The 24974-nt window shown below is 36.9% G+C and overlaps 1 protein-coding gene across 2 annotated transcripts in view; it reads right to left on the bottom strand.

The window, feature by feature from the left end:
* KLHL1 (kelch like family member 1) overlaps positions 1-24974 on the bottom strand; it is a gene marked incomplete at both ends in the record, with an annotated part of 228888 nt that overhangs the window by 20265 nt on the left and 183649 nt on the right. For both annotated transcript variants that reach the window (XM_080614309.1, XM_080614310.1), the window contains one exon: positions 11596-11820. In XM_080614309.1, the coding sequence (XP_080470435.1) occupies positions 11596-11820 (225 nt within the window). The remainder of the gene's footprint in view (positions 1-11595; positions 11821-24974) is intronic.

Below are 24974 nucleotides of genomic sequence, written 5' to 3'. Positions count from 1 at the left end.
TATTCAAAGGCTTCAGCAAGTCACTTAGAGTGAGAAACTTTAGCTGGCTCATCAATTTACCTTTTCAAGAAAGGAAATAAAAAGAGAACAGGTATCTTCACAGGAAAGTAATGTTGGATATATAACAATTCTTTTATCTAGTGAAGAAAAGTAAAAAAAAAAGTCGAATATGAAATTTGAAGTAGGAATAATTTGAATAAGAACCAAACTTTTAACTATGAGGGTTTTTAAGTGCCCATTCAAAGGAACTGATGAATCCTCTATCTCATAGTACCTTCAGTTAAGCTTAGAAGGCTCTGGAAGATTAAGTAATAGTTAAGCACAATTTGTTAAAATACAATGAGCTCAGCAATTCCATTCTATGAATCCATGGTTCCAAATAAGTATTGTTCTGAAAAAAATCTTAGGCTAAATTGAATCTTATTCCTAAGTCAGTGTCAGTGTGGGTTTTTTTTTTTTTACACTCCATTTCACATGATCTGAACCCATCAAAGTCAAAAAACAGTCGAACATTAAAATTTCAGGGAACGTGGTTATTTATATTTTTACAGAAAACTATCCTTGATTTAAACCAATGTAAAGTTGACACTAGAACTGTCTTGTTTTATTTCAGAAAAGTAATTCATCCAAGGCATAATTTGAGTTTAAAACTATAATAATTGAGGATTTTGAACAAGTCTCATCTTGATGCTCACAGAAAGTATTCCTGAACTTTGTGTGTTGGTTTTGGTGGGCTTTTTTGTTTGTTTGGGTTTTTTATTTATTTTTTGGGAGGGTGTGGTAGTGTTTTGGTTTTGGTTTTGGGTTTTTTTTAATGCTAAAGAAAGAATTTAAAAATCCTGCTAATCCTTACTGAAATTTTTCTTCCTATAAAGTCTGAGCCTCATCTTTCTTTATAGAACCTTCTGTGAATTCATTCTCCAATTTCTTCTGGTATGAAGAATCTTGCTTATAGTTGCTTTTTATTCAGTCATGTTTCACCTATAATTTTTCCAGAATATTGAGTACTAAATTGAACTCATAATCAATATCTTACCTCGGAAAGCAATCAGTAGCAAACATGTGGGAAGATGTGCCAGTATTCACATAAAGAATCAGGAGGTAATATGCTGATATTATGTGGGTTTTTATTTTTGCCTGTTGTTCCTTTTCTTTTTATTATGTTTTGCAGGAGGTCTTTTTGGTTGGTTGGTTTTTGTTGTTGTTTTTTTTTTACTCTAATATCTGATATTAGATTACGTATAAATATTCTTAAATCCTGAACAGTTTTACATTGTCAAAAGAAGTATTTGCTACAATTTGTTATAACAACACTGTGCTCTTTAGCTTTTTATGTATGCAATCTTTACTTATTGCAAAGTTAAAGGGAAAATCAGATTCTTGCTGGAGTAGAAGAAATAATCATATTCAAGGAAAGTTTAGGTGTGTGAATGTTTCCGTACACGTACATCTTTGTGTCCAGATAAACACACAAACCCTCTCTCACCACACATAAGCAGAGTTTTATTATTATGACTTTCACAGTGAAACATACCTCACTAGTTTTGAAATTCAGACCTTTTACTTCCTTGAATAGCTTATTTGTGCCTTCATTAGGAAATAAAGCATTGTCCTCAATTTACGTTTTTTTAATCTCATTCACCATTTCATACTTTTTGTCATTTCCTTTCATACTTGAGTTTCTTTGTCATCTTTTTTCCTGCTGCAGGTTATCATAGAATCATAGAATAGTTAGAGTTGGAAAGGACCTTAAGATCACCTAGTTCCAATCCCCCTGCCATGGGCAGGGACACCTCCCACTAAACCATGCCACCCAAGGCTCTGTCCAACCTGGCCTTGAACACCGCCAGGGATGGATAACCCGCCAGGTTAAGACATCTCAATTATTTCAGTCACTTTTTTGTAGAAAATCTGCTTTCCCCTTAATCAAAATACTGTTCTTCCCTCATTTTCATGGATTTTTAGCTTTTCGGTTTTTTTTTTTTTTTTTTTTTTTTTTTAATGACTAAAGAATGATAAAGTCATTGTATCAATGTTATGGATTTCTCTCTGCATTTCTTGTTTTACTCTTTGACTGGGCTTTATACAAAAAATAGTCTTCACTGACTTCTCTAAAATAAGCATTTGTTATTTATTGTCATACAGAACTCACTACCTATTAAACTTTATTTACTGCAATAAAGATGCTTTTGGGCAATATGTGTAGTCTTGATTAAAAAGTGTCCCAGATAAATGGTGTCAACACATTGCTTCTCATCAGTACAATCTGAAACTGAAAAAATTTTTTGAAAACACTAAAAAAAATTTGCAGTTGAATTGAACAAACAAAGGAAGTAGCACTACCATGATGTTACTATATACTGGGAAGAACAATTTTTCCTACCTGAAAAATAATTCTTCTAAGCATTTAGACTTACGGATTTATGAAAGCAAACTGTGTTATTTTTTAGCTAAATGATCTAAAAGTGAATGTTGTCCAGTGTGCAATAGCAAGCATTTTCCTTTTGATTGCCTTCCCAAAGCTATGTAGCAAAAAACCTATTATGTCTAATTAGGTGTTGAGATCTGCACAGTTTAAATTATTTATACTTGGAGATTGGAATGGGATTGTAAATTGTTTTTCTGTGATGTTACAAAATAACTGAACACTGCCTATCATATTTAGAACTCTGCCTTTTCTTATCTGGGTGGTAGACTGTTTCACACAGTAAAATTTTAAAAAGTGTCAGTTTTTACAAAATAACAGGAAATATAATTTCATATTGACACTTTTGGATATGAAATGGAAAAGTAAAAATGGTATTAGCTTTCTGTAGTGTCTGCATTTTGGTATTTGCAGAGATAGAATTTTAACTGCAAATGATAAACTTGTATCCAACAACTAAATTTTTTAATAAGAAAATTTTTTTTAAGAGAGCAGACATATGCTGTAGAATGACACTAAAGGTGAGGAGACAAATATATCAGAGACTTGTTGTCAAAGTATTAAACCTGATTAAGTAACAACCAGTCACCACTATTTTAAGCTTTGAATTTATTTAGTTTCCAGGTAGCTGTAAATCTCTAATAATCTCCTTTCTCACCTACATCTACAGAAGGATACCTAGATAATTCTGTATTAATTGCAACTAACATTGCTACTTTTCCTTACTCTGTTCTTGCCCTCTTTATGTCTTAAACCATTTTTTTTCCATATTACTGCTGTCAACATAAAGAAATGTAATGATAGCAAAGTCCAATTTGTTTTAAATTATTCATCAATTAATTAAACTTGGTATTGAATTTTCACAACCATAATCTTAACTGGGTGTGAAATGCAAGTATCACTGCCATAAGCCAAGCTGAGAATTTAGTATATGATAAAACTGAGAATTAGACCTGACCTACCTTCCTTAGTGAATATTCAGAGATACACTGTTGAAAATACCTCTTCCTATGTTTATTCACAGGCAAGTATCAAGGCTCATTAAAAGAATTACAAAGTACCCCTGCCCTCTTGGGCCAGAAGATACGATATAGAAATGTTAATATAATGCAAATTTATAGAAGTAAATATTGGCCTTCTGCCTTTTTATTTACATTTGGTTTTCTAGATGCGACACCAGATTCTCAACTTTGCCACACTATTATCCTGAGAACATGACTCAGAAATTATTATAAGTGTTGCCATTATGATTTGCATCTCTTTAGTGAATTGGGTCATGATCTACTACTTACAAAGGGTGCAAAGTACAATGATAAGGTACTTAATGATTCAGAAAAAAATATCACTGTAATGTTCCCAACGAATAAGAGAAAACTCCAAAGCAAAAATCTAATACACGCAAATCAGTATTGGAGAGAAAATACTTTAAAAGACTCAGGTCTTCTGTCAACAAACAGTGAAAGCAGCTAGAATGACATATTTCCCCTGAGATTTCAGCATTAAAAAATAACAATAATTTAACTACATAGAGGCACATGGTACTGGTCAAAACAACATAAAAGAAAGTCTAATCTCTAGAACAGTTGCTTCTGAAGGGGTAAACAATACAGCTGTGTAAGAGCATGTTGTGCTCTGGTAAGCTGATCTGCTGAAGAACTATTCACTATACTTAATGCTTGGACGATTATAGGTTTGGGGGTTGTTTTTTGGTTAGTTTTTTTTGTTTGTTTTTAGGGCTTTTTTTTTGATTTTTTTTTGGGGGAAGGACCCGGGGGTATGTGCACAGAAATCACCACATAGAGAGAGGGAACATAGATATCCAGCACAGCACTGCTTTGTGAGATGCTGATATACCTGCAAAACTTACCATTGTAGAAAAGCAAGATATTTCCTATAGGATTTTGACCCAAGGAACCTTTTTGGGACATGAGTTTTTCTCTTGTTTTCCATTCCAGACATATTGTTAAATTAATGCCAGTGAATAATCTTTTGTACAAGAATGTAAAAGAAAAAGAAGCAGATTAATGTTGTGCATTGGCTTTGGTTGGGATAATTAATTTTTGTCATAGTAGCTGGTGTGAGTCTATTTTCAGAATTTGTGCAGGTAACACTGTTGATAACACAGCGATGTTTTAGTTACTGCTAAGCAGTGCTTACAGAGAGTCAGAGCCTTTTCTGCTTCTCACCCCACCCCTCCAGTGAGTGGCTGGGGATGTACAAGTAGTTGGGAGGGGACATAGCAGTGACAGCTGACCCTAACTGACCAAAGGGATATCCCATACCATATGACATCATGCCCAGTGTATAAAGCTGGGGGGGGGGGGGGGGGGGGGGGGAAGGAAAGGAGGGACATTTCGAGTGATGGTGTTTGTCTTTCCAAGTAACTGTTAGGTGTGATGGAGGCCTGCTTTCCTGGAGATGGCTGAACACCTGCCTGATGATGGGAAGAGTGAATTAATTTCCTTGTTTTGCTTTGCATTACCTATTAAACTGTCTTTACCTCAACCCACAACCATTCTTACTGGTAATCTTCTGGCAATCTTCTGATTACCAGATCATCTTACTGGTAATCTTCTGATTCTCTTCCCCTTTCCACCTGGGGGGAGTGAGCTAATATGTGTGTGGTGCTTAATTGCTGGCTGGGGTTAAACTACAACGAGGAGGAAACTGTTTCTTCTTCTTACACAAATAACAAAGTGGTGGACATTTTTGTTTATACTCATGGAAGCACATACACAATATAGGACTATGTTTGTCATGACTGAAAGTATTGTTCTAGCTTATGTCACTGTAGCAAATATTCTGCAAAAAAATTGATTATATCTTTCCAGAATTCTTTATAAGTAGTTACTGTGCTTGCAGCACTTTTTGAGAAAAGTAATTAATCATAAATAATAATAGTTTTATCATACCATTAGGGTATAAGCTACTATAAGATTGGTCTGTTGGTTTCAAAGGTAATACAATTGTCCTCATTTTGCTGACAGCTCTTTCTTCCTGCCTTTCATCTTAAGCCTCCTGTCCATAAGGACACTGAAGGTTTCTATCTACCCTGATGTGTAAAACTGAATCTCAGAATCTCATATCTGTTTATTCACCTCTGTATTTTTTTTTCTCTCCACATAGTGGTTTCTTTTACGTACAACAACATATGTAAACTTTGGGAATATTTTGCTGTAAAACTTTAAAAAGAAAACCAAAACACCAAGACAAAACAAATTCTTACTTATCTTTGTCTGTCTCTTAACAGAAGATGTAAATTGGTCATTTTTGCCTCCTCTGTAACCCATTAATGGTGATACAGAAAAAAAAAATGTTACTCTGCAAGTGAGCAGATAAAGAAGAAAAAATAATCCCCTTTATTATTCACATTTTTATTGTTTCTTTTCCAGTTACCAAGAATGTAACTGTTATGATTGTATTAAGCTTTTATTTATATTCCTAGTCTATTCAATGGTTTCTACTATGCCCTAAATGCTTTCTTGATAGATTGTAACTCTATAGACAAACATGCATTTATTGGGACTCAAGTTCAATCTAAAATAACATCATTGTTTAACTGCCATGGCAACAGTTTTCAAAATAAAAGATGAAAGTTAAACTCTCACTGACTTGAAAATTAACTTTCAATCTAGGTCTAAAGAGTGCCATCATTCATGAAAACAGAGAGATTCAGGAAGCAGATTTCCAGTTTGCAGTCTACTCGATAATCTTAGTTGTACCTTGAGAGGCAGGAACTGCTCCAAGCCACAAATTATTTAATACTAAACATTTCTTTTTTTTTCTGTGGAAATGGGACTGTCACCTCATCTGTTCTATTCCATTGTATATATGCCTACTTGGGGGGATGAATCGTACCCTAATCTTTAGGTCTCTAGAACTGTAGTCTGTAAATATGTCTTAAACTATCGCACACGCTAAAAAATATTTGTTAAACAAAAATTACGTTTTGAAAATCTTAAAATTCTTTGGAAAGCATCTCATTAATTTTCAATCACTGAAAGAGACAACAATGAAATATTTTTAAAAGTAGTTAAAATACTGTATAAGTCATAACTGAATGAATTTAAAAATGTATAGACTTAGATTGATTAATGTCTTTTTACATGTATTTTCCTTCTGAGATTTACCATGTAGAAAGAATCAAACCAAAGCCAGGGTAAATTATTTATGCAAACCTGAATTTTTGTGACATTTTGCATAAATAACATTAAATTTATATCAGTTTGCACTTCAGTCCTGATTTTCTTTATTTATATTAGCTTCTTCCCTTGACTCAACAGTAAGGGTCATGACTGACTGACGATAAGGATCATGCATTTCTCCTGGTGAACAAGCTCTTCAATTGATTTTTTTTTTCTATTAACAAAAGGTTTTAATCTCAAAAATTTCAAATGTCATAAATAATAAAAATATCTTCAGATTTTTTCCACTATCATTCCATTAATAGTGGTTTCATGACACAACTCTGTCGTGCAAGTCTGCTTATGAATCTAACAGTTTTTTCTCTGGGATACAGAAAATCACTAGAAATGATCTGAGTAATATGATGAATATTTGGCCTAGCATTTCTCCATTTTTTTCTGAATGAATAGAACATGATTTTCTTCAAAGTTCAAGAAAGCTTCAAAATTTCTCTTTGAATAGGCACATTAAATTATCATTATTCAATAGTGCATGGTGGTTAGTTCTCTACGTTGGGAAAAAGCAAAATAACCTTCCTTTTAAAAAAAAAACAACAACCAACTGTTGTTGTAAGCTGTCCACTTTAATAAAGTTTAGATAACATTTGTTATTCTTAATACTCATAAGACATTTAACTACATTTATATTCTCTGTAACTTTTAATATGTATAGACATCTTAAAGAATCACAATGGTTTTGTAAAGTCCCATGCCTATATTGCAAATTTCCATCTCGACTGGTGTCTGTGTTCTGGATTATAATTTTTTCCCCAGCATTTAACGTAAATTTAAATCTATAAAAAGTTGATTGAACCTCATAATTTAGGAAATATTACTTTATCAAGTCTTGTACTTAGAAGTGCAGAGGAGAAAATTTCAGTGGATAGAAGCATTGACTTTAAGCTAACCAAACTAACAAAAGAGGTATTCCATACCACAGCACATCATGCCCAGTATACAAACTGGAGGGCAGTCACCTGGAAGGGCGAGATCACTGCTTGGGTCGTGCTGGGTATTGGTCAGCGGGTGGTGAGCAGTTGTATTCTCTTCCCCTCTTTTTGGCCCCATGTTCAGCATCAAAAAGAATTGTTGTGGTTTAAGTCCAGCCGGCAACCAAGAAAACACGCAGCCGTTCACTCACTCCCCCCCCTTCCTCCCACTGCTCCAGAAGGGATGGGGAGGAGAATCGAAAGAATGTAACTCCCATGGGTTGAGATAAGAACAGTCCAGTAACTAAGGCATAACACAAACCACTACTGCTACCACCAATAATAATAAAGATCAAGGAAATAACAAGGGAAGAGAATACAACCGCTCACCACCTGCCAACCGATACCCAGCCCGACCGAGCAGTGATCTTGCCCTCTCGGGTAACTGCCCCCCAGTTTATATACTGGGCGTGACGTGCTGTGGTATGGAATACTTCTTTGGTTAGTTTGGGTCAGCTGTCCTATCTCTGCTTCCTTCTGGCTTCCCTCCTCCTTGGCAGAGCATGAGACTCAGAAAGTCCTTGCTCAGAGTAAACATTACTGAGCAGCAACTAAAACCATCGGTGTTATCAGCACTGTTCCCAGGTTGAAAGTCAAAACCACAGCACTGCACCAGCTACTAAGAAAGAGAAAAATTAGTGCTACTGCTGAACCCAGGACAACTACACATGGAAGTGGAAAATCAAGCTGGGTCTAAAAAACCAGGTGGGTCATTTTTCTCCAATGAAATACAGAAATAGACCTTTGTGAAAACACATAATCCCATTTCTTATTTTCATCATCAAAGATGTTCTGAGATATCTTACCCTACAATTCCCTAACTTTCTGTGTTTTCTTTCCACTTATGATTCTTGAATTTAGCCTTTTAGATATTCATTCCTGTACATGTCAGTTCATTACAATCATAACATAGGCAGGTATTCATGCCATCTAACTTTAAGCATAGCCCTTAAGTCCTTAAGAATACATTTACATTACATATTTAGCTGGCTCAGAATAATGGGTTGAAGCCATAATCCACTGTGTAAACTGAGATACAAAAACTCTTTATGTCCTCTGGGACCATTCACTCTAGGCCAATATGCTATATAAATAAATCTAAGGCTTTCCAATCAGCAGTGAATATTCTCATAGACTTTCTAGCATTTTCACTTGGACAATTTTAACTGGCAAAATATTCTTCTCGAAGAAGGAAGAAGGAAAAATATGTAACCTGCCTGCCCTGTAAGCTGCACATGAGTTTGTTAGGTAATGCCATGGTTATCCTTCTTCCCATGCTGATTATCTTGCAAATATATGTTTGAATATAAATAGTGAAATCAGTGTATATACAAAGCCAAAAATCTACAGATCAAGTCTAGGCTTAACAAACAGTATAAATCTAGCCTAAAATAGGAGCTTAGACACTCTTTTTGTAATTCATGGAAAGGGCAAGAAAATTTAGGGCACCTATCTGAAAAGAATGCCATTTTTCCTGCACTATACTGGAAGCCTAATTTTCTCACTGAGGCAAAATTGCTTTGGAAAGACAAGGTGTGTACCAATCTTTAGTTTCTTAAAAAAAAACAAAACAAAACCCAACCAAAAAGCAAACAACAAAACAAACATGGTCCTACTGTATTTGAAATTTTAAGTTCAAATTGATTCCGTATTTCCTCTCCCCTCCTCCTCTTTTTTGTAGCCGATCAAGTCTTTTTGTGAAGCAATTTTGCACCCACTTTTCCACTTTTTTTGTCTGAATTTGTAATCCCCAATCTGCTTTATATTTTTTCCCTTCCTCATTTTTTCAGTCTCTTTCTGCCTTTGCTATATGGGTTTTGATTTTGTCTTCTGTTTCTCAGGTTTGCTGGTGTCAACAGAAAAGACATCAGTCTAAAGGATGGATTCCTACTTCTAGTCTTGTATACAACATCTAATTAATACAGCTCTTGCACTATCACTACATGGATGTAACGATACATATTTTAGAAAAAAGAAAAAATACTGCGATTATTTTCTTATTACAAAGAGAATTTACTGAAATAATAATTTTATGGAATTCCTGGGAAAAAAAAAGAAACCAAAACAAAAGCAGCAATTAAATTCTATTAGTAGCCAAGCTTCTCAGAAAATAACATATCACAATTTATGCAATTCCAAATAAAGAACAAAAGCACATCTCTACTGCTTCCCAAACAACTGCATTTAACTATTTTCATCTTCACCAATAAAATCCCAGTTCATACTTCTTTCCTCCTTTCACATGTTGCTTACAAAAAGCCCTAATTTCTGGGATATAAAATTCAGAAGTGTTTCCACACAAATCAAAAAAAAACCCTCAAGTGGCCAAATGCCTTATGTTCCATTTTTACTGCTGTAGAAAACATATAAGTTTTTCTTCAGTCCTAACCTTGTCATTCCTGAACAGCTTTACTGTTATTTTTTTAAGTTTACTGACCAAAAGCATCTATAGAATTATTGATCCCAAATGATACATATTTTTGAACTGATCACAAAGGGGTTTTGATCAAGGCTCTACAGAAACTAGGAAAAGTTTGGAATTTTTTTTCTTTATCAAGTATTCCCTAATGATTTATTAATACTTTCCTCTGTTATTGCTGAACTTGTTGCCTTTTCACCACCACTGGGAACAGCAGGAACAGCATTGAAACTAACAACAGACTCTGCAAAAATTGTGGAACACTGATAAAAGAGACATTATATGTATTTCTACAGCATTGTTACTAAATTTAATCTTAGGAAACAATTTTAAATCACAGAGCTATTTAGTGCCATGATGCTAATGACATACATTCTCATCACTACTTTTTATTGTGAGAAAGACATGTTTAATAGCAAAAATGCATTGTGCCAGCCACTGTACAAATCCATATTATAAACGTAAAATGGTGGGGAAAGGGGAGCATCTTCATTTTGTGAGATATTGACACAGTAGTACATTAAAGGACTTGCTGCTGTTTGTCATTCAGGGGAATGGACATTATAACCTAGCACATTTTTTCCATTTCTATTTTTTGTGATGTAATGATTCTGTCACACCCAAGTGACTTTAGCAGAACAGCTAGTGAGCACATTTCTACTGATTTCTGTACCTTATAGAAGTTATATTCTGGTCGGTATGTCCTATAGATTCTAAACTCCTTTCTTTAAGAAAAAAAAAAAAAAAAAAACCTCATAATTTTACATTTAAGAATAAAAAAGAATATTTTGAAACATCACAATTATTTATGTAATCAAATAAATTGGAGCTTATATATGATATATACAATAGAAAACCTTATAAATGTCTTCTGCTTAATTTAAAAAATAATTTTAAAAACACCACTAAATGTATATTTGTTTGAGAATAGGAATACAGTGTGGTTTGATCAATGCTGACAGTGCTATGGATAATATTGCTAAAACCCAAACCAATCCAAACCAACCCAAAAATCCAAAACCAAAATAAAACAAAGAAAAACTCCAACTTATCTGAGAACAGGCTATGGGAAAATATGCCCTCAGTCACGATAAAACTATTGTTACAAATATTTTGTAAAGTAAATAAATCCATCACTGGTAGAGTGTTTATAGCCTTTATTTCCTAGCATACTACATAAATGAAAACATACGATTTGAATAAAAATAAGTAATACCTTGACTGCTTGATAAACATGTCCATTTTTGAAATCAGTGCATATAAACTTGAATTTTCTTTCTGGCCTAGACTATCTAAAATTTCATTGTTTTGTTAGGGTTTCTTTTTCCTTGTTCTTCTACCTTTCATTTGTTGCAGTTGTGTTTTTTTTTTTTATTTTTCCCAATATTATTTTTGCAAATAATATAAAAGTATTTTAACCTTGTATATATTCTTAGCAATCTAACAAGAAAAATTAACAATGTAATCACTTATTGCTACTGTTCAGAGTGCTATAATAGCTTGAAAGTGCTGAGTTTTCCATTACAAATTACGTATCTGAAGAATGTGGTATCTTTTTCATATTTTTTTTTTCCTTACCTAAGCCATGCCTATGTGTTGACATTGGTGGTAACACAGTCCAAGTCTTAGTCTTTGGATTATAACATTCAACAGTGTTTAATGTCTTTAAACCATCACGGCCTCCAATGACAAACAGCTTGTCATCAATGACAGCAACACCAAACTGAAGCCTCCTGCCATTCATCACTCCAGCCTGAATCCAGATGTTTGTTCTGAGATCGTACTTTTCAATAGTTGTAGCACCTGTTGAGACATAATAGAATAATAGGATAATGTATACCAAATGCATACAAAATTGTCATTAGCTTTTTTTTTTCCTAAAAGTGTCAAAATTTTAATATTAATTTCTGAGTGCTTCCAACATCTTTGAAAATATTTGTTTCTTTAGACAAAGTAGTCCCTGGAATGTGTGCATATATGTGTGCGTGTGTGTGTATATATGTATAACTTTTTTTACAGTTCAGTGGCATATCTAAGATAACTAATCTTGTTACACTTGTTTCTGATCTTACATAAAGTGTAAAAAAAATCCTGTAAGATTACATGATATTTTCATCAAGAATTAGAAGTTGCATTTTAATTTGGGTCCATATTTTCTTTCTTATTTTAAGTACTTATATGTAGGCTTTTTCAGACATGTTTCTGCTGGAAGTACAGAATGTATTAACAATCTCAAGAAAAATATTTAAAGAATGCTTCCATACATCAAAAACATTTACTTCTGAACTTAGTTATTTGAATTACTCTCACAGAAGAACTCAAAAGCTATAAAGAGCATTATGTATAAAATAACTTACCAGTTAATCATGAAAAAGCCATTAAGAAGCCTCTGCTGTTAAAAAAACCACTTGTATGAAATATACAAAGATGAGATACAAAATGAAGAGTTTATTATCAAAAACAAGGGACAAATGAAGCATAATTAACTAAATTTGAAAAAGTGAAAACGTAATGCATTCCATTAATTGCAATATGAATGTAGGAAAAGTTAAAGCAAAAGCACAAATACTTAAATGCAGATGATTTTAAGTTAATCCTTAAAAGCAAGACTTGATAATTCATCTGCAATGTAACCAACATTTTATTTCTACATAAACATAGGAGTGTTTCATTTTCAAAGTTTAAATATCCCTAAAGAAAGAACCAACAAAATTATTAAGCTTTAACAGTTAACTATTTGGATTATAATGTAAGGTTAGAATTCCATGGGAAATAATTCTTTTAGGATTCATTTACTCTTTGGAATAGGAAAGCAATGAATCAAGTGCAAACAAATATCATGAAAGCAATACTTTTGTTAATTGAACTTAGAAAAGTTTTAATTTAAATTCAATTTGTATATAAGCATAGCAGAGCAGCAATAACGTACAATTCAACTGGATGTCTTAAATCCCCTGCTAGCTTCATGAAGCCATAAGATACATGAAGCAATTTTTGCATTCAATTAGGAGACATATTTATTTCTCTTTTTGCCCCTTATTTAAAATATCGACACCCACCTCTACCTTTCAGGTAGCTGCAGGCCTCCTCTGAGCCTCCTTTTCTCCAGGCTAAACAACACCAGTTTTCTCAGCCACTCCTCATACGACTTACTTTCTAGACCCTTGTTACAGATAACCCTAGCCAGCAACTAGGGTTGCAGCCATGCAGCTGCTTGCTCACTCCCTGCACCTGGTGGGAGCATAGACTCATAGAATCATAGAATAGTTAGGGTTAGAAAGGACCTTGAGATCATCTAATTCCAACCCCCCTGCCATGGGCAGGGACAACCCACGCTAAACCATGTCACCCAAGGCCTCATCCAACCTGGCGCTGAACACCGCCAAGGATGGAGCATTCACAACCTCCCTGGGCAACCCGTTCCAGTGCCTCACCACCCTAACAGTAAAGAATTTCTTCCTTATATCCAATCTAAACTTCCCCTGTTTAAGTTTGAACCCGTTACCCCTTGTCCTGTCACTACAGTCCCTGATGAATAGTCCCTCCCCAGGATGGGGAGAAGAATCAGAAAAGAACAATAAAAAATACATGGGTTGAGATAAGAATAGTATAAGAATTGAAGTAAAGTAAAATAATAATGATAATGGTGATGGTGATGGTGATGATGATAATAACAATAATAATAATAATCATCAGAGACAGGAATAAGCCCCTCAAAACCCAAGTGATGCACAATAAAATTGCTCACCATCAGCTGACTGATGCCCAGATCATCCTCAAGTAGTGATCAGCACCTTCTGGCAAATTCCCCCCACCTTATATACTAAGCATGACACACTATAGTATGGAATCCTTTTGGTTAGTTCAGATCATCTGTCCTAGCTGTGTTCCCTCCCAGATTCTTATGCTCCTACTCACTGGCAGAGCATAAAATACTGAAAAGTCCTTGAATTAGGGTAAGTGCTACTTAGCAACAACTAAGACATCAGTGTGTTATGAACATTTTTCTCAGACTAAAGCCAAAACACAGCACTGCACCAGCTACTGGGAAGAAAGTTAACTCTCTTCCAGCTAAAAAAATAGGAAAACACTTCACCAGGTTTGCTGCTCTTCTTTGGACACGCTCCAGGAACCCAGTTTCTTCCTTGTAGTGAGGGGCCCAGAAGTGAATATGGTATTCCAGATGCAGCCTCACCAGTGCCAGGTACAGGTGAGGCTTTCCTATACTTCCCTAGTTCTGCTAATACAAGTGACCAGAGCACACAGCTGGCTTATATTCAACTGCCTCTTGACCTGCAGATTGGGGATGAAGACTGGCCAAAATTTCTGCAAAAATCTATTCATTCCATATCCTCTGTTGTGGTTGGCTGTTCCTTGACTGTAGCATACAGAGGATTAAGTTTAACATAACAGAGAAACCTCTCCAAAGTTTATTTTATTTTGAAGAGTGTGATTATATTTTAGAAACAAAGCTTTCAGAAGACAACGAGGCTGATGAGGTGTCAAAAATTACAGGGACTAGGAATTTTACAAGTAAACAGTGCTTTACTAGCAAAACCCCAGGTGAACTGAGTGGAAGTGAAAAAGTATGTCAGCAGGCATTTTTTCACTTCACAATACACAGCACTCTTGCAGCCTTTTTGATCCTGATCTACATTTTATATCTTCTGCGTGTCAGCCTCAGCAGTTTGGAACTGACACCACTTGGTCCCCTGGAGGATGGGAAATAAGGGGCATGATTTGTGGAGAGATGGTTGGAGATTTATGCAGAGATCATTGTCCTCTCTTCAAAGTATACAGAGAAACATTCACGGCATTTTGATTCCTGTCACAGGCATGCTTGTCTGCAGAGGATACCTTAAGATGCAAAAAAAGCTCCAGGAGCTCACATTCACCTCCTAAGTAGGTTACATAGTATGCTGCTTTGGTGAGAAAAGATGTGTGAGTTCCTGTAACGCACAGTGACAGTCGGAGATTTTCCAGAGGCTTGATCTTCAGAGACATCTTGAAAATCCTATTACAGGGGTTTTTGCCTTAATGCTGCAGAAGGCCACATTTAGTTTTAGGATAGGTTGTTTCTCATCTTAACCTTGTCCTCACACTAGTTGGCCTCTTTCTTAACATTAAATTTGGCCAACTGCCAGACTTCAGCATTCATTTTCTGCATAAGCCTGGACTCTGTCTTGCAAATCTTCTTCCTGACACTGATCAACCAAACTGCTTCTTTAGTTGTATCTATATCAATATTAGAGAAGAGATGCAGAGCAGCCCTGCGGAGAAGGACTTGGGGGTGTTGGTTGATGAGAAAATGAACAAGAGCTGGCAGTGTGCGCTCGCAGCCCAGAAAGCCAACTGTATCCTAGGCTGCATCAAAAGGAGAGTGACCAGCAGGGCAAAGGAGGTGATCTTACCCCTCTACTCTGCTCTCGTGAGACCTCACTTGTAGTATTGTGTGCAGTTCTGGTGTCCTCAACATAAAAAGGACATGGAACTGTTGGAACAAGTCCAGAGGAGGGCCACGAGGATGATCAGGGGACTGGAGCACCTCCCGTATGGAGACAGGCTGAGAAAGTTGGGCTGTTCAGCCTGGAGAAGAGAAGGCTGCATGGAGACCTCCTAGCAGCCTTCCAGTATCTGAAGGGGGCCTACAAGGATGCTGGGGATGGGCTCTTCATCAGGGACTGTAGTGACAGGTCAAGGGGTAATGGATTCAAACTTAAACAGGGGAAGTTTGGATATAAAGAAGAAGTTCTTTACTGTAAGAATGGTGAGGCACTGGAATGGGCTGCCCAAGGAAGTTGTAAATGCTCCATCCCTAGTAGCGTTCAAGGCCAGGTTGGACAGAGCTTTGGGTTGCATGGTTTAGTGTGAGGAGTCCATGTCTGTGGCAGGGGGGTTGGAACTAGATGATCTTAAGGTCCTTTCCAACCCTAGCTATTCTATGATTCTATAATTCTATGATTATATGATATATCCCTCATCTCTCTTCATGGTCCCGTCCCCTGCTTGGATTAGAACTGAATAAGCACCAGGTTCTTCCTTATCCACAACCTTTTCCAGAAACCTTTCTTTCTAAAGGTAAGAAATTTAGGTTACAGACTGGAATAAAGCCATAAGATTGTCCAACTCAGCCTTTAATAGCAGATCCTTTGAACTATGGCCACAGCATCCACCAGCTGCTGTAAGGACAGCAAGCTTGTGCCCTGCAATAGTCCTGCAATACTGTCAGGAAACAATTTCAAAGAAATGAGAGCCACTTTGTGAACTGCAGTATGCACTCCACTGTAGTAGGACACCAGACATTTGTCCAGGTAGAGCCTGAAAGTAAGGAAGTGATGTTGAGGTGAAATGCAACATCAAAATAGAGGTATACCATTTAAATCCATCAGTTAGCATCACTGGCTAGCATCACTACATTTTCTTATCAGGTGTAAACATGCAGGCAGGTGAGAACTTCAATGTAAGCATGACTTTAATTAATATTATATATATGTACACACACATATGTTTATATATATATAAAATGCATGCATTTTATATAGAGCTACATGCATATATTTTTTTAACATGCATGTCAATTTTTCATCTGTAAATAAAACAGGGGAAGCAGAATAGAGTATTTGTCTATTTTTAAGTATCTATTCTAGAGATGATAATAACAGGGACTATAAGAGTTCCAATTTTTTTCTTCTAAAATTGATAGTGGGTGTTAGTGTCTAGTCCCTGATATACTGGAGTGACTAGAGCAATCGAAACAAGATGAACAGTCAGAAAAGGAGTGACTCATCAATCCAACTGACTTGTCAAAAATGCACCAGAAAATTGCAACAAAATCTCACTGCACAAAATTCTAGAAAAGTATACTAGTCATAAATACATCCTTAAACATGTAATAACATGCCAAGTTACAGTCTTTGCCATCATGAATGTGAGTGAAACTTGCTTTCCAAAAAACTTTGGATAATAACAAACTAATGGATGTTTATAAAACAAGTTTTTCACTTAAAAGGGTAGTGAGGCGGTAACCACAGATCACAACTGTACTTATATGAATAAAACAATATAAGAATTTCAGATATATATGAAATATGGCAGGTATTTTCTGTAACGGACATTTTTTGATATACATATCTTCAATAAGGAACACCCACAGAATTTAGGTGGTCAGTGATACAAGTATTAAGGGATTATGTGGGTCAAAGTGATTATGATGGATATCTGCCTTCACAGAAAGTAATCACTGAGCAATCAACAGTAAATTATGAGTCACATTAAACTTAACCGTTGTATGTACTTCAATTTTTTATTGATGTTCTGTCTTTCTACTTGTCAGTAGAAAGCTGATGGAATTTTATTCCCTCATTCATCTTTAAATATGTTCCTTGCTTGTTTTTGGTTTTAGCAGAAATCATGTCCTTTTCTCAGTTGTCATATCAACACTTGTTCTCTATACCACACTTGTTCTCTATAAACTTACAGAATATTTAAGTGATTGGAAAAAGAAGAAATAGGCAAGTCCCTTATTAAATTAGCATGACATCAGAAAGAAAGCAGGAAGCTGGAAACAGCTGATAGAGAGAAACCATACATGGTTCAACTTGTCTACAGGTCATGAAGGGTCTATAATTTCATAGGAGTCTTTTCATGGTACAGCCAAATAACGTGGGCACGCATAACAGTGATAGTTCTATAGGAGGCCCCATTGCCTTAGATTAAGTCTCTGTTCCACAGATGCAGGAAGTTATTATATTCTCAGGTGCCACTGAAAACTGTCAGAAGCATAGGAAAAAAACATAGCAGAAAGAAAAAACAGACACAAATATATTTAGCTATACATGTAAGAGAAAAAAGAGATCTTAAACTTAATTAAAGCTGCCAGAAACCAAAATGCTCAATGAAGACCCTACTGTTGAATTTACTGTAATGTTTTTGATGTAATGATTTACTGTAATGATGTGATTTTTATTGTATTAATAATAATGTAGTGGTGCACTTAGAATTGTGAATAATTATAAATTTATTAATTTTTATTTAAGTAAATAAAACCATATAAATTCAGGATTTAAACACACTGTAGATTTCAGGGCCAGAAAAATCTACCTTATGTTTACTGTGTTAGTATGTATGGAACTACTCACAAATAGGTCCCATTTAGTTAGACACTGAAAAAAAAAAAAATCAACTAAATGTACTACAGACTGAAAACCAGACTTAGGCTGAAGAAGGCATACAAAAATAAACAATTTGGTAACAGCAAATATTGGTTAGTTCTATGGCCATATGTTTATTTGCTGTATTTAACTAGAGAGGTAAACAGGGGGGAATAGGGAGGGTGAGGTGGGTGGGAGGACAAAAGAAAGGAAAATGATAAAGCAGATAGTAAAATAAAGGTGAGATGATCAGATGAAGATGACAGTCCTGAATGCTTATATTTCACACATATTTGTTCCTTACTGGATTCTAGTGGGAGCAGTAAAACAAAAATGGAAGAAACACCTGGTTGCAGCAGTCACTTCAGGGTCCACTCCTCACTGGCAGGCTGGTGGCCATCCTGCATTTCCTTCTATCCCGCAGTTACTTTGAGAAGGATTTTAGCAGGCTTTCTAAGCTCAAGCACCTCTATACAATTCTAAGCATCTAAACTGCGATATGAAAACACTGCGTCTATGACATACGCCTCACATTATTTCATTAATTCTGAACAAGTTAGATTGTTCCACAAGTCACTCTTTGCCACCAGGTCTGGAGAGACTCTAGAATATTCCCTGGACATATGCATCTAGCAGAAAAAGGGAAGAAACCCTCTTCTCATTAATTTGTGCTACTTCTAAGGTGAGATCAGTCACTAGAGTCAAACAACTTATTTTAAACTACCACGGTGTGGCGCTGTGGAAGAACAGGCAGCGAGATGCCGGTTGCAGTGACAAGCAAAAGGTGACAGCATCACATGCCAGCTGAGCTCAGGAAGCTTTCTTCTCTCTGCCATCACTTGTAGATGGCAGCCAGCAGAGCCAGCTCCTAACTGAAGCAACTTCCAAACTGTACAAATTCGAAGAAATGACCAATTTTGGTTAATGCTGCCTACCCCAGGCTGTGATAGGATGACTTACCAATGTTAGAAATCTGTAGACGACTACTTTTTCCTAGTCTCCATGGCCAAAATAAAGTAATTCTGGTTACATATTTCAGAAAAATGGAAAAAATATAATTTCCCAAGAATAGGAGGATGGAAGGAAGTAGAAAAGATACAATGGTATATTTTCTTAGGGAAACAGGAGATACAGGTTTAATATGAAAATACAAATGAAATAAATTTAGCAAAAAAACATTCATTTTTTGGGTGCAGTGTATGTGCTGATTGTGCAGAGATAGACATATTTACCTATAAAACAAAACAGATGGGATGCCACAGTATAAGTAAAGCACACTAAGCCCAAATTAAAATACTGCTAACTTAATTAAAAATTACATTAAATTACATTAAAATGTATTGTATTATAATTTATTTCAGTCATGTATCACTCCAGTGTTTTTTAGTCATTAATGATGAAAAGGAAAAACATTACTTATTAGACGCTTTTTAAGATTTTGGATATGGATCTGTAAGATTAAAGAAAAGCGAATACATAGAATATTGAGGATCTTATAATAAAGATGCTATGCACTCAGGCAATTCTCCTATTTGCAAATGCATGCACAAACCCCTATCTTTCAGATGGACAGATCTCTAAAAATGTCTGAGTTATTTCAATGAGTAGTACTGAAGACAGAGTGTAAGAAAGAAAACATTGAGAGCTGAAATGGTATTCATTTAATAGCTATTTGCATGGTAAATTTAAAACCTATATTATGACTGTGGCAGTACAAATTATCTCCGATTAGAAGTGAAGGATTATTCTTGATATTCTGGATATTTATTTTTTTTTTCTAACTGAAATTCTAATTATTATCTAATGAGGTACTGGATTAGATTAGCTCTGCATATTGTGTGTTCTATCATGGGCATTATAAGCCCTGATTATAAAGTCATAGAATAGTTAGGGTTGGAAAGGACCTTAAGATCATCCAGTTCCAACCCCCCTGCCATAGGCAGGGACACCTCACACTAAACCATGCCACCCAAGGCCTCATCCAACTCGGCCTTGAATACAGCCAGAGATGGAGCATTCACAACTTCCTTGCGCAACCCATTACAGTGCCTCACCACCCTCACAGTAAAGAATTTCTTCCTTATATCCAATCTAAACTTCCTCTGCTTAAGTTTTAACCCATTACTCCTTGTCCTGTCACTACAGTCCCTGATGAATAGTCCATCCACAGTATCCTTGAAGGCTCCCTTCAGATACTGGAAGACTGCTATGAGGTCTCCACGCAGCCTTCTCTTCTCCAGGCTGAACAGCTCCAACTTCCTCAGCCTGTCTCCATACGGGAGGTGCTCCAGTCCCCTGATCATCTTCGTGGCCTTCCTCTGGACTTGTTCCAACAGTTCCATGTCCTTTTTATGTTGAGGACACCAAAACTGCAGACGATACTCCAAGTGAGGTCTCACGAGAGCAGAGGGGCAGGATCACCTCCTTCAACCTGCTGGTCACTCTCCTTTTGATGCGGCCCAGGATACGGTTGGCTTTCTGGGCTGCGAGCACTCACTGAAGACCTTGCACTTGGCATGGTTAAACTTCATAAGGTTGGCATCAGCCCATTTCACAAGCATGTCGAGCTCCCACTGGATGGCATCCCTTCCCTCTGGCGTATCAACTGAATCACACAGCTTGGTGTCATCGGCAAACTTCCCGAGGGCACACTCAGTCCCGCTGTCCATGTCACCAACAAAGATGTTGAACGAGACCAGTCCCAACACCGATCCCTGAGGGACACCACTCGTTACCGGCCTCCAAATGGACATCAAGCCATTGAGCACAACTCTTTGCGTGCGGTCATCCAGCCAGTTCTTTATCCACCGAGTGGTTCACCCATCAAATTGATGTCTCTCCAATTTAGAGACAAGGATGTTATGTGGGACAGTGTCAAAGGCTTTGCACAAGTCCAGGTAGATGACGTCAACTCTTCTGCCCCTGTCCATCAGTTTCGTAGCCTCATCCTAGAAGGCCACCAAATTGGTCAGGCAGGATTTCCCCTTGGTGAAACCATGCTGGCTGTCACCAGCCACCTCCTTGTTTTTATTGTGCCTCAGCATGCCTTCCAGGAGAATCTGCTCCAAGAGTTTGCCAGGCACGGAGGTGAGACTGACTGGTCTGTAATTTCCCAGGTCATCCATTTTCCCCTTCTTGAAAATGGGGGTTATATTTCCCTTTTTCTAGTCATTGGGAACTTCATCTGACTGCCATGATTTTTCAAATATGATGGCCGGTGGCTTAGCAGCTTCATTCACCAGCTCCTTCAGGACCTGCAGATGGATGTCATCAGGTCCCATGGACTTGTGTATGTTTAGGCTTTTAAGATGGTCTCGAACCAGGTCCTCTCCTACAGTGGGCCGAGGGTCTTCATTCTTACAGTCCCTGCGTCCACCTTCCAAGACTTGGGTGGTGCAGTCAGAGCCTTTGCCAGTGAAGACTGAGGCAAAGAAGTCATTAATATAGGTTTATGTGATAATGAGAGACCTATAAAGAAAACTTTAGAATGATCAGGGTAGTTTTGCATGACAGTCCAACTGCTGCTGACAGCTCCGGTATGAATGCAACAGGGTGTTTGTGTTTCTGCCATCCAACATTTCTGATGAAACAGTGCAGTACTAGATCTAGTAAGTTTACCTTCACCTACAAATCTGTACGCCATTGCAAAATATCTATTTTTTGGTTTAGTTTTATTTTGTAAGCCTGTGAAATTATGAAATTGTTTTGGTGAGACCTTTTCAAGTGAACTTTTAGTTATCTTTCTGTTATACTAACTCTTTTTTCTGAAGTTAAGCATATTACATTTCCTTGCTAATGATTTTTAAATCAATAATTTAGCATAAAACAGATTGCCATTCACATTATTTTTTCATAGTTGATTGAAAACTAAATATATTCATCAATGATTTGGATGAGGGAATTGAGTGTACTGTCAGCAAGTTTGCTGATGACACTAAGCTGGGAGGAGTGGCTGACACGCCAGAAGGCTGTGCTGCCATCCAGCGGGACCTGGACAGGCTGGAGAGTCGGGCAGGGAGAAACTTGATGAAATATAACAAGGGAAAGTGTAGAGTCCTGCATCTGGGCAGGAACAACCTCAGGTTCCAATATAGGTTGGGGAACGACCTGTTAGAGAGTAGTGTAGGGGAGAGGGACCTGGGGGTCGTAGTGGATGGCAGGATGACCATGAGCCAACACTGTGCCCTTGTGGCCAAGAAGGCCAATGGCATCCTAGGGTGTATTAGAAGGGGGGTGGTCAGTAGGTCTAGAGAGGTCCTCCTTCCCCTCTACTCTGCCCTGGTGAGACCGCATCTGGAATATTGTGTCCAGTTCTGGGCCCCTCAGTTCAAGAAGGACAGGGACCTGCTGGAGAGAGTCCAGCGCAGGGCGACAAAGATGATTAAGGGAGTGGAGCATCTCCCTTATGAGGAAAGGCTGAGGGAGCTGGGTCTCTATAGTTTGGAGAAGAGGAGACTGCGGGGGGACCTTATTAGTGTATATAAATATATAAAGGGGGAGTGTCATGAGGATGGAGCCAGGCTGCTCTCCGTGGCAAACAATGATAGGACAAGGGGTAATGGGTATAAACTGGAACACAAGAGGTTCCACTTAAACTTGAGAAGAAACTTCTTCTCAGTGAGGGTGACAGAACACTGGAACAGGCTGCCCAGGGAGGTTGTGGAGTCTCCTTCTCTGGAGACATTCAAAATCCGCCTGGACACATTCCTATGTAACCTTATTTAGGTGTTCCTGCTTTGGCAGGGGGATTGGACTGGATGATCTTTTGAGGTCCCTTCCAATCTCTAACATACTGTGATACTGGGATACTGTGATATATATAGCAAGGTCATTATATATCTATATATAATGAAAAAGAGTAAATGTATTAAAATACTGCTTGTAACTGAATGTTTTAAGTCAAATGCAGAAATATCTAGAACCTGTCTTCCAAAGATGTTATCAAGTAAATGCAGGCCACATTAAGTCAAATAAACTTCACGAAGAATGTCTGAGACTATAAGAACAATGTATTCACTTCAGTTAAGTATAAATGCAGGAACTCTGGTATAAACAAAGTGAAAATTGCTTCAGAAACAGACACAAATGCATTAACATCTCCCCTTGCCCCAGACACCACCTTTGTATTCAGTGTAGACATTTCCACCCTAAAGGAACTTTTTTTTCTCATAGCTAGAATGATTCAATACTTAAACCCATGAAGAAGCGGTAGCAAGTTCTACATTTATCATGACAAAAGTTCTCCCTTTTTTTTTCCCCTGTAAGGTTTTCTGCTGATTTTGCTATACTGAAGCTGTTGCTGATGTGTACTCTGACCATTTTGTTTAAGATTTAGAGATGCTGCTGTGAGTAGGTGCAAAATGATGACCTTGATCTTGTGATCTGCAACATTACATTTTGAAATGAAAAGATGGTTATTCAAGTGGAATGAATGTGACCTAAACACGGTGCTGATGCATCTACCTAGGATAATCTCTTGGTAAAGAAAGAGCTATACAGAAAACAGGGGAGCAGTTCACTATTCTTCACTTAGAATGCAAGAAATTCCTTTAAGCACTCCAAAAATTGTACACACAAAAAAATTTTAGTAAAAAAACCCCAATAACCAAAAACATTAGGATCTGCTATAAAGTGACATGAACAAATTTTCAGTTATTCAGTGGGATCAGAATTCTCTAAAACCTGCTACAAGTTTTTGTAATAATATTTATATTTCAAAGAGTATCAGAAATGACAGATTTTTGACAGTGATTTTAGGTAATGACAGTAGTGTTAGGTGTTTTGTTTTACAATATAGCGTTATGTTTTACAACATAAAACATTCATGTTTTATTGTATGTTTTTTTCTAGTCTAAAATTGACAAAAGTCCCTTTTAGTATTAGTATGTCATGCAATATGCTAGTCTACCTTTGCTCATCAACAACACACATGTTTCTTCTTTAAAAGCAGTTCTGTTCCCACTGGAAATTGTGTAAATAAGGTGTTAACAATAAAAAGAAGTTCTATGTGTGGACAACAGTAAATGCTGGAGCAACTGCATCTCCTGCAGGATGGGTGTACACCCAGTGGAGTTTCCATCACTGGGGAGGTGATGATGGTGACCTGCATGATCCGTGAAGGAATGGGTGCATGTATCTGGGGGTGTGTGTGAGCATGTGTGTGCGTGTGTGTGCCTGTGACTAGAACTCTTTGGGAATTTTCTCAAGAAAGTTGTTCAGAAATTTGAAGAAGCTAATTGATATTAGTGTCTAGTATTGCGGTTTATCTATTGCATGACTGATATTATCCTAAACACAGTTTGTCTGATTGTCAGTTGATTATGTATCATAAGTAAATCAATAAGCTGCTTTGATCATAATTTGGTTTAAAAACGTAAACTGGGCTGTTTGGCCCTGCAACAGCACCAATTCCCCATTATTTATTAGCTTTTTATTTTGTATCATTATAGCTACGCAGACGCTTATCCACACTGCTTGCCTGTTGGCTCAGTTCCTTGGAGATTCTGTTTTGCTGCAATTACTACCCTCTAAAGTAAACCTGTTCTAAAGGGTGCTAACCATAACTTCAATGGATAAGAGCCAGCTAATGCCCTGTATCCACTGAGCTGTCTATATGGTGCCTTCTGTAGTCCAAAGTGATATGTGTGTTTGTTTGATTTTCCAATTCAGACTGTTAAAAATAAGGCAAGAGCTGTACTGAAACTTACTTAGATGTTCTTATGACTGAAACTACAGTCTTCTGGAGCATCTCCTAGAATTTGGCATGAAGATTTATTAGGTGGCTGAAAGTGCAAGACAGAGCTGGAG

The sequence above is a fragment of the Psittacula echo genome (assembly GCF_963264785.1).
Source record: "Psittacula echo genome assembly, chromosome: 3".
Taxonomy (NCBI): Eukaryota; Metazoa; Chordata; class Aves; order Psittaciformes; family Psittacidae; genus Psittacula; species Psittacula echo.
This window is presented reverse-complemented; position numbering and strand designations above follow the sequence as displayed.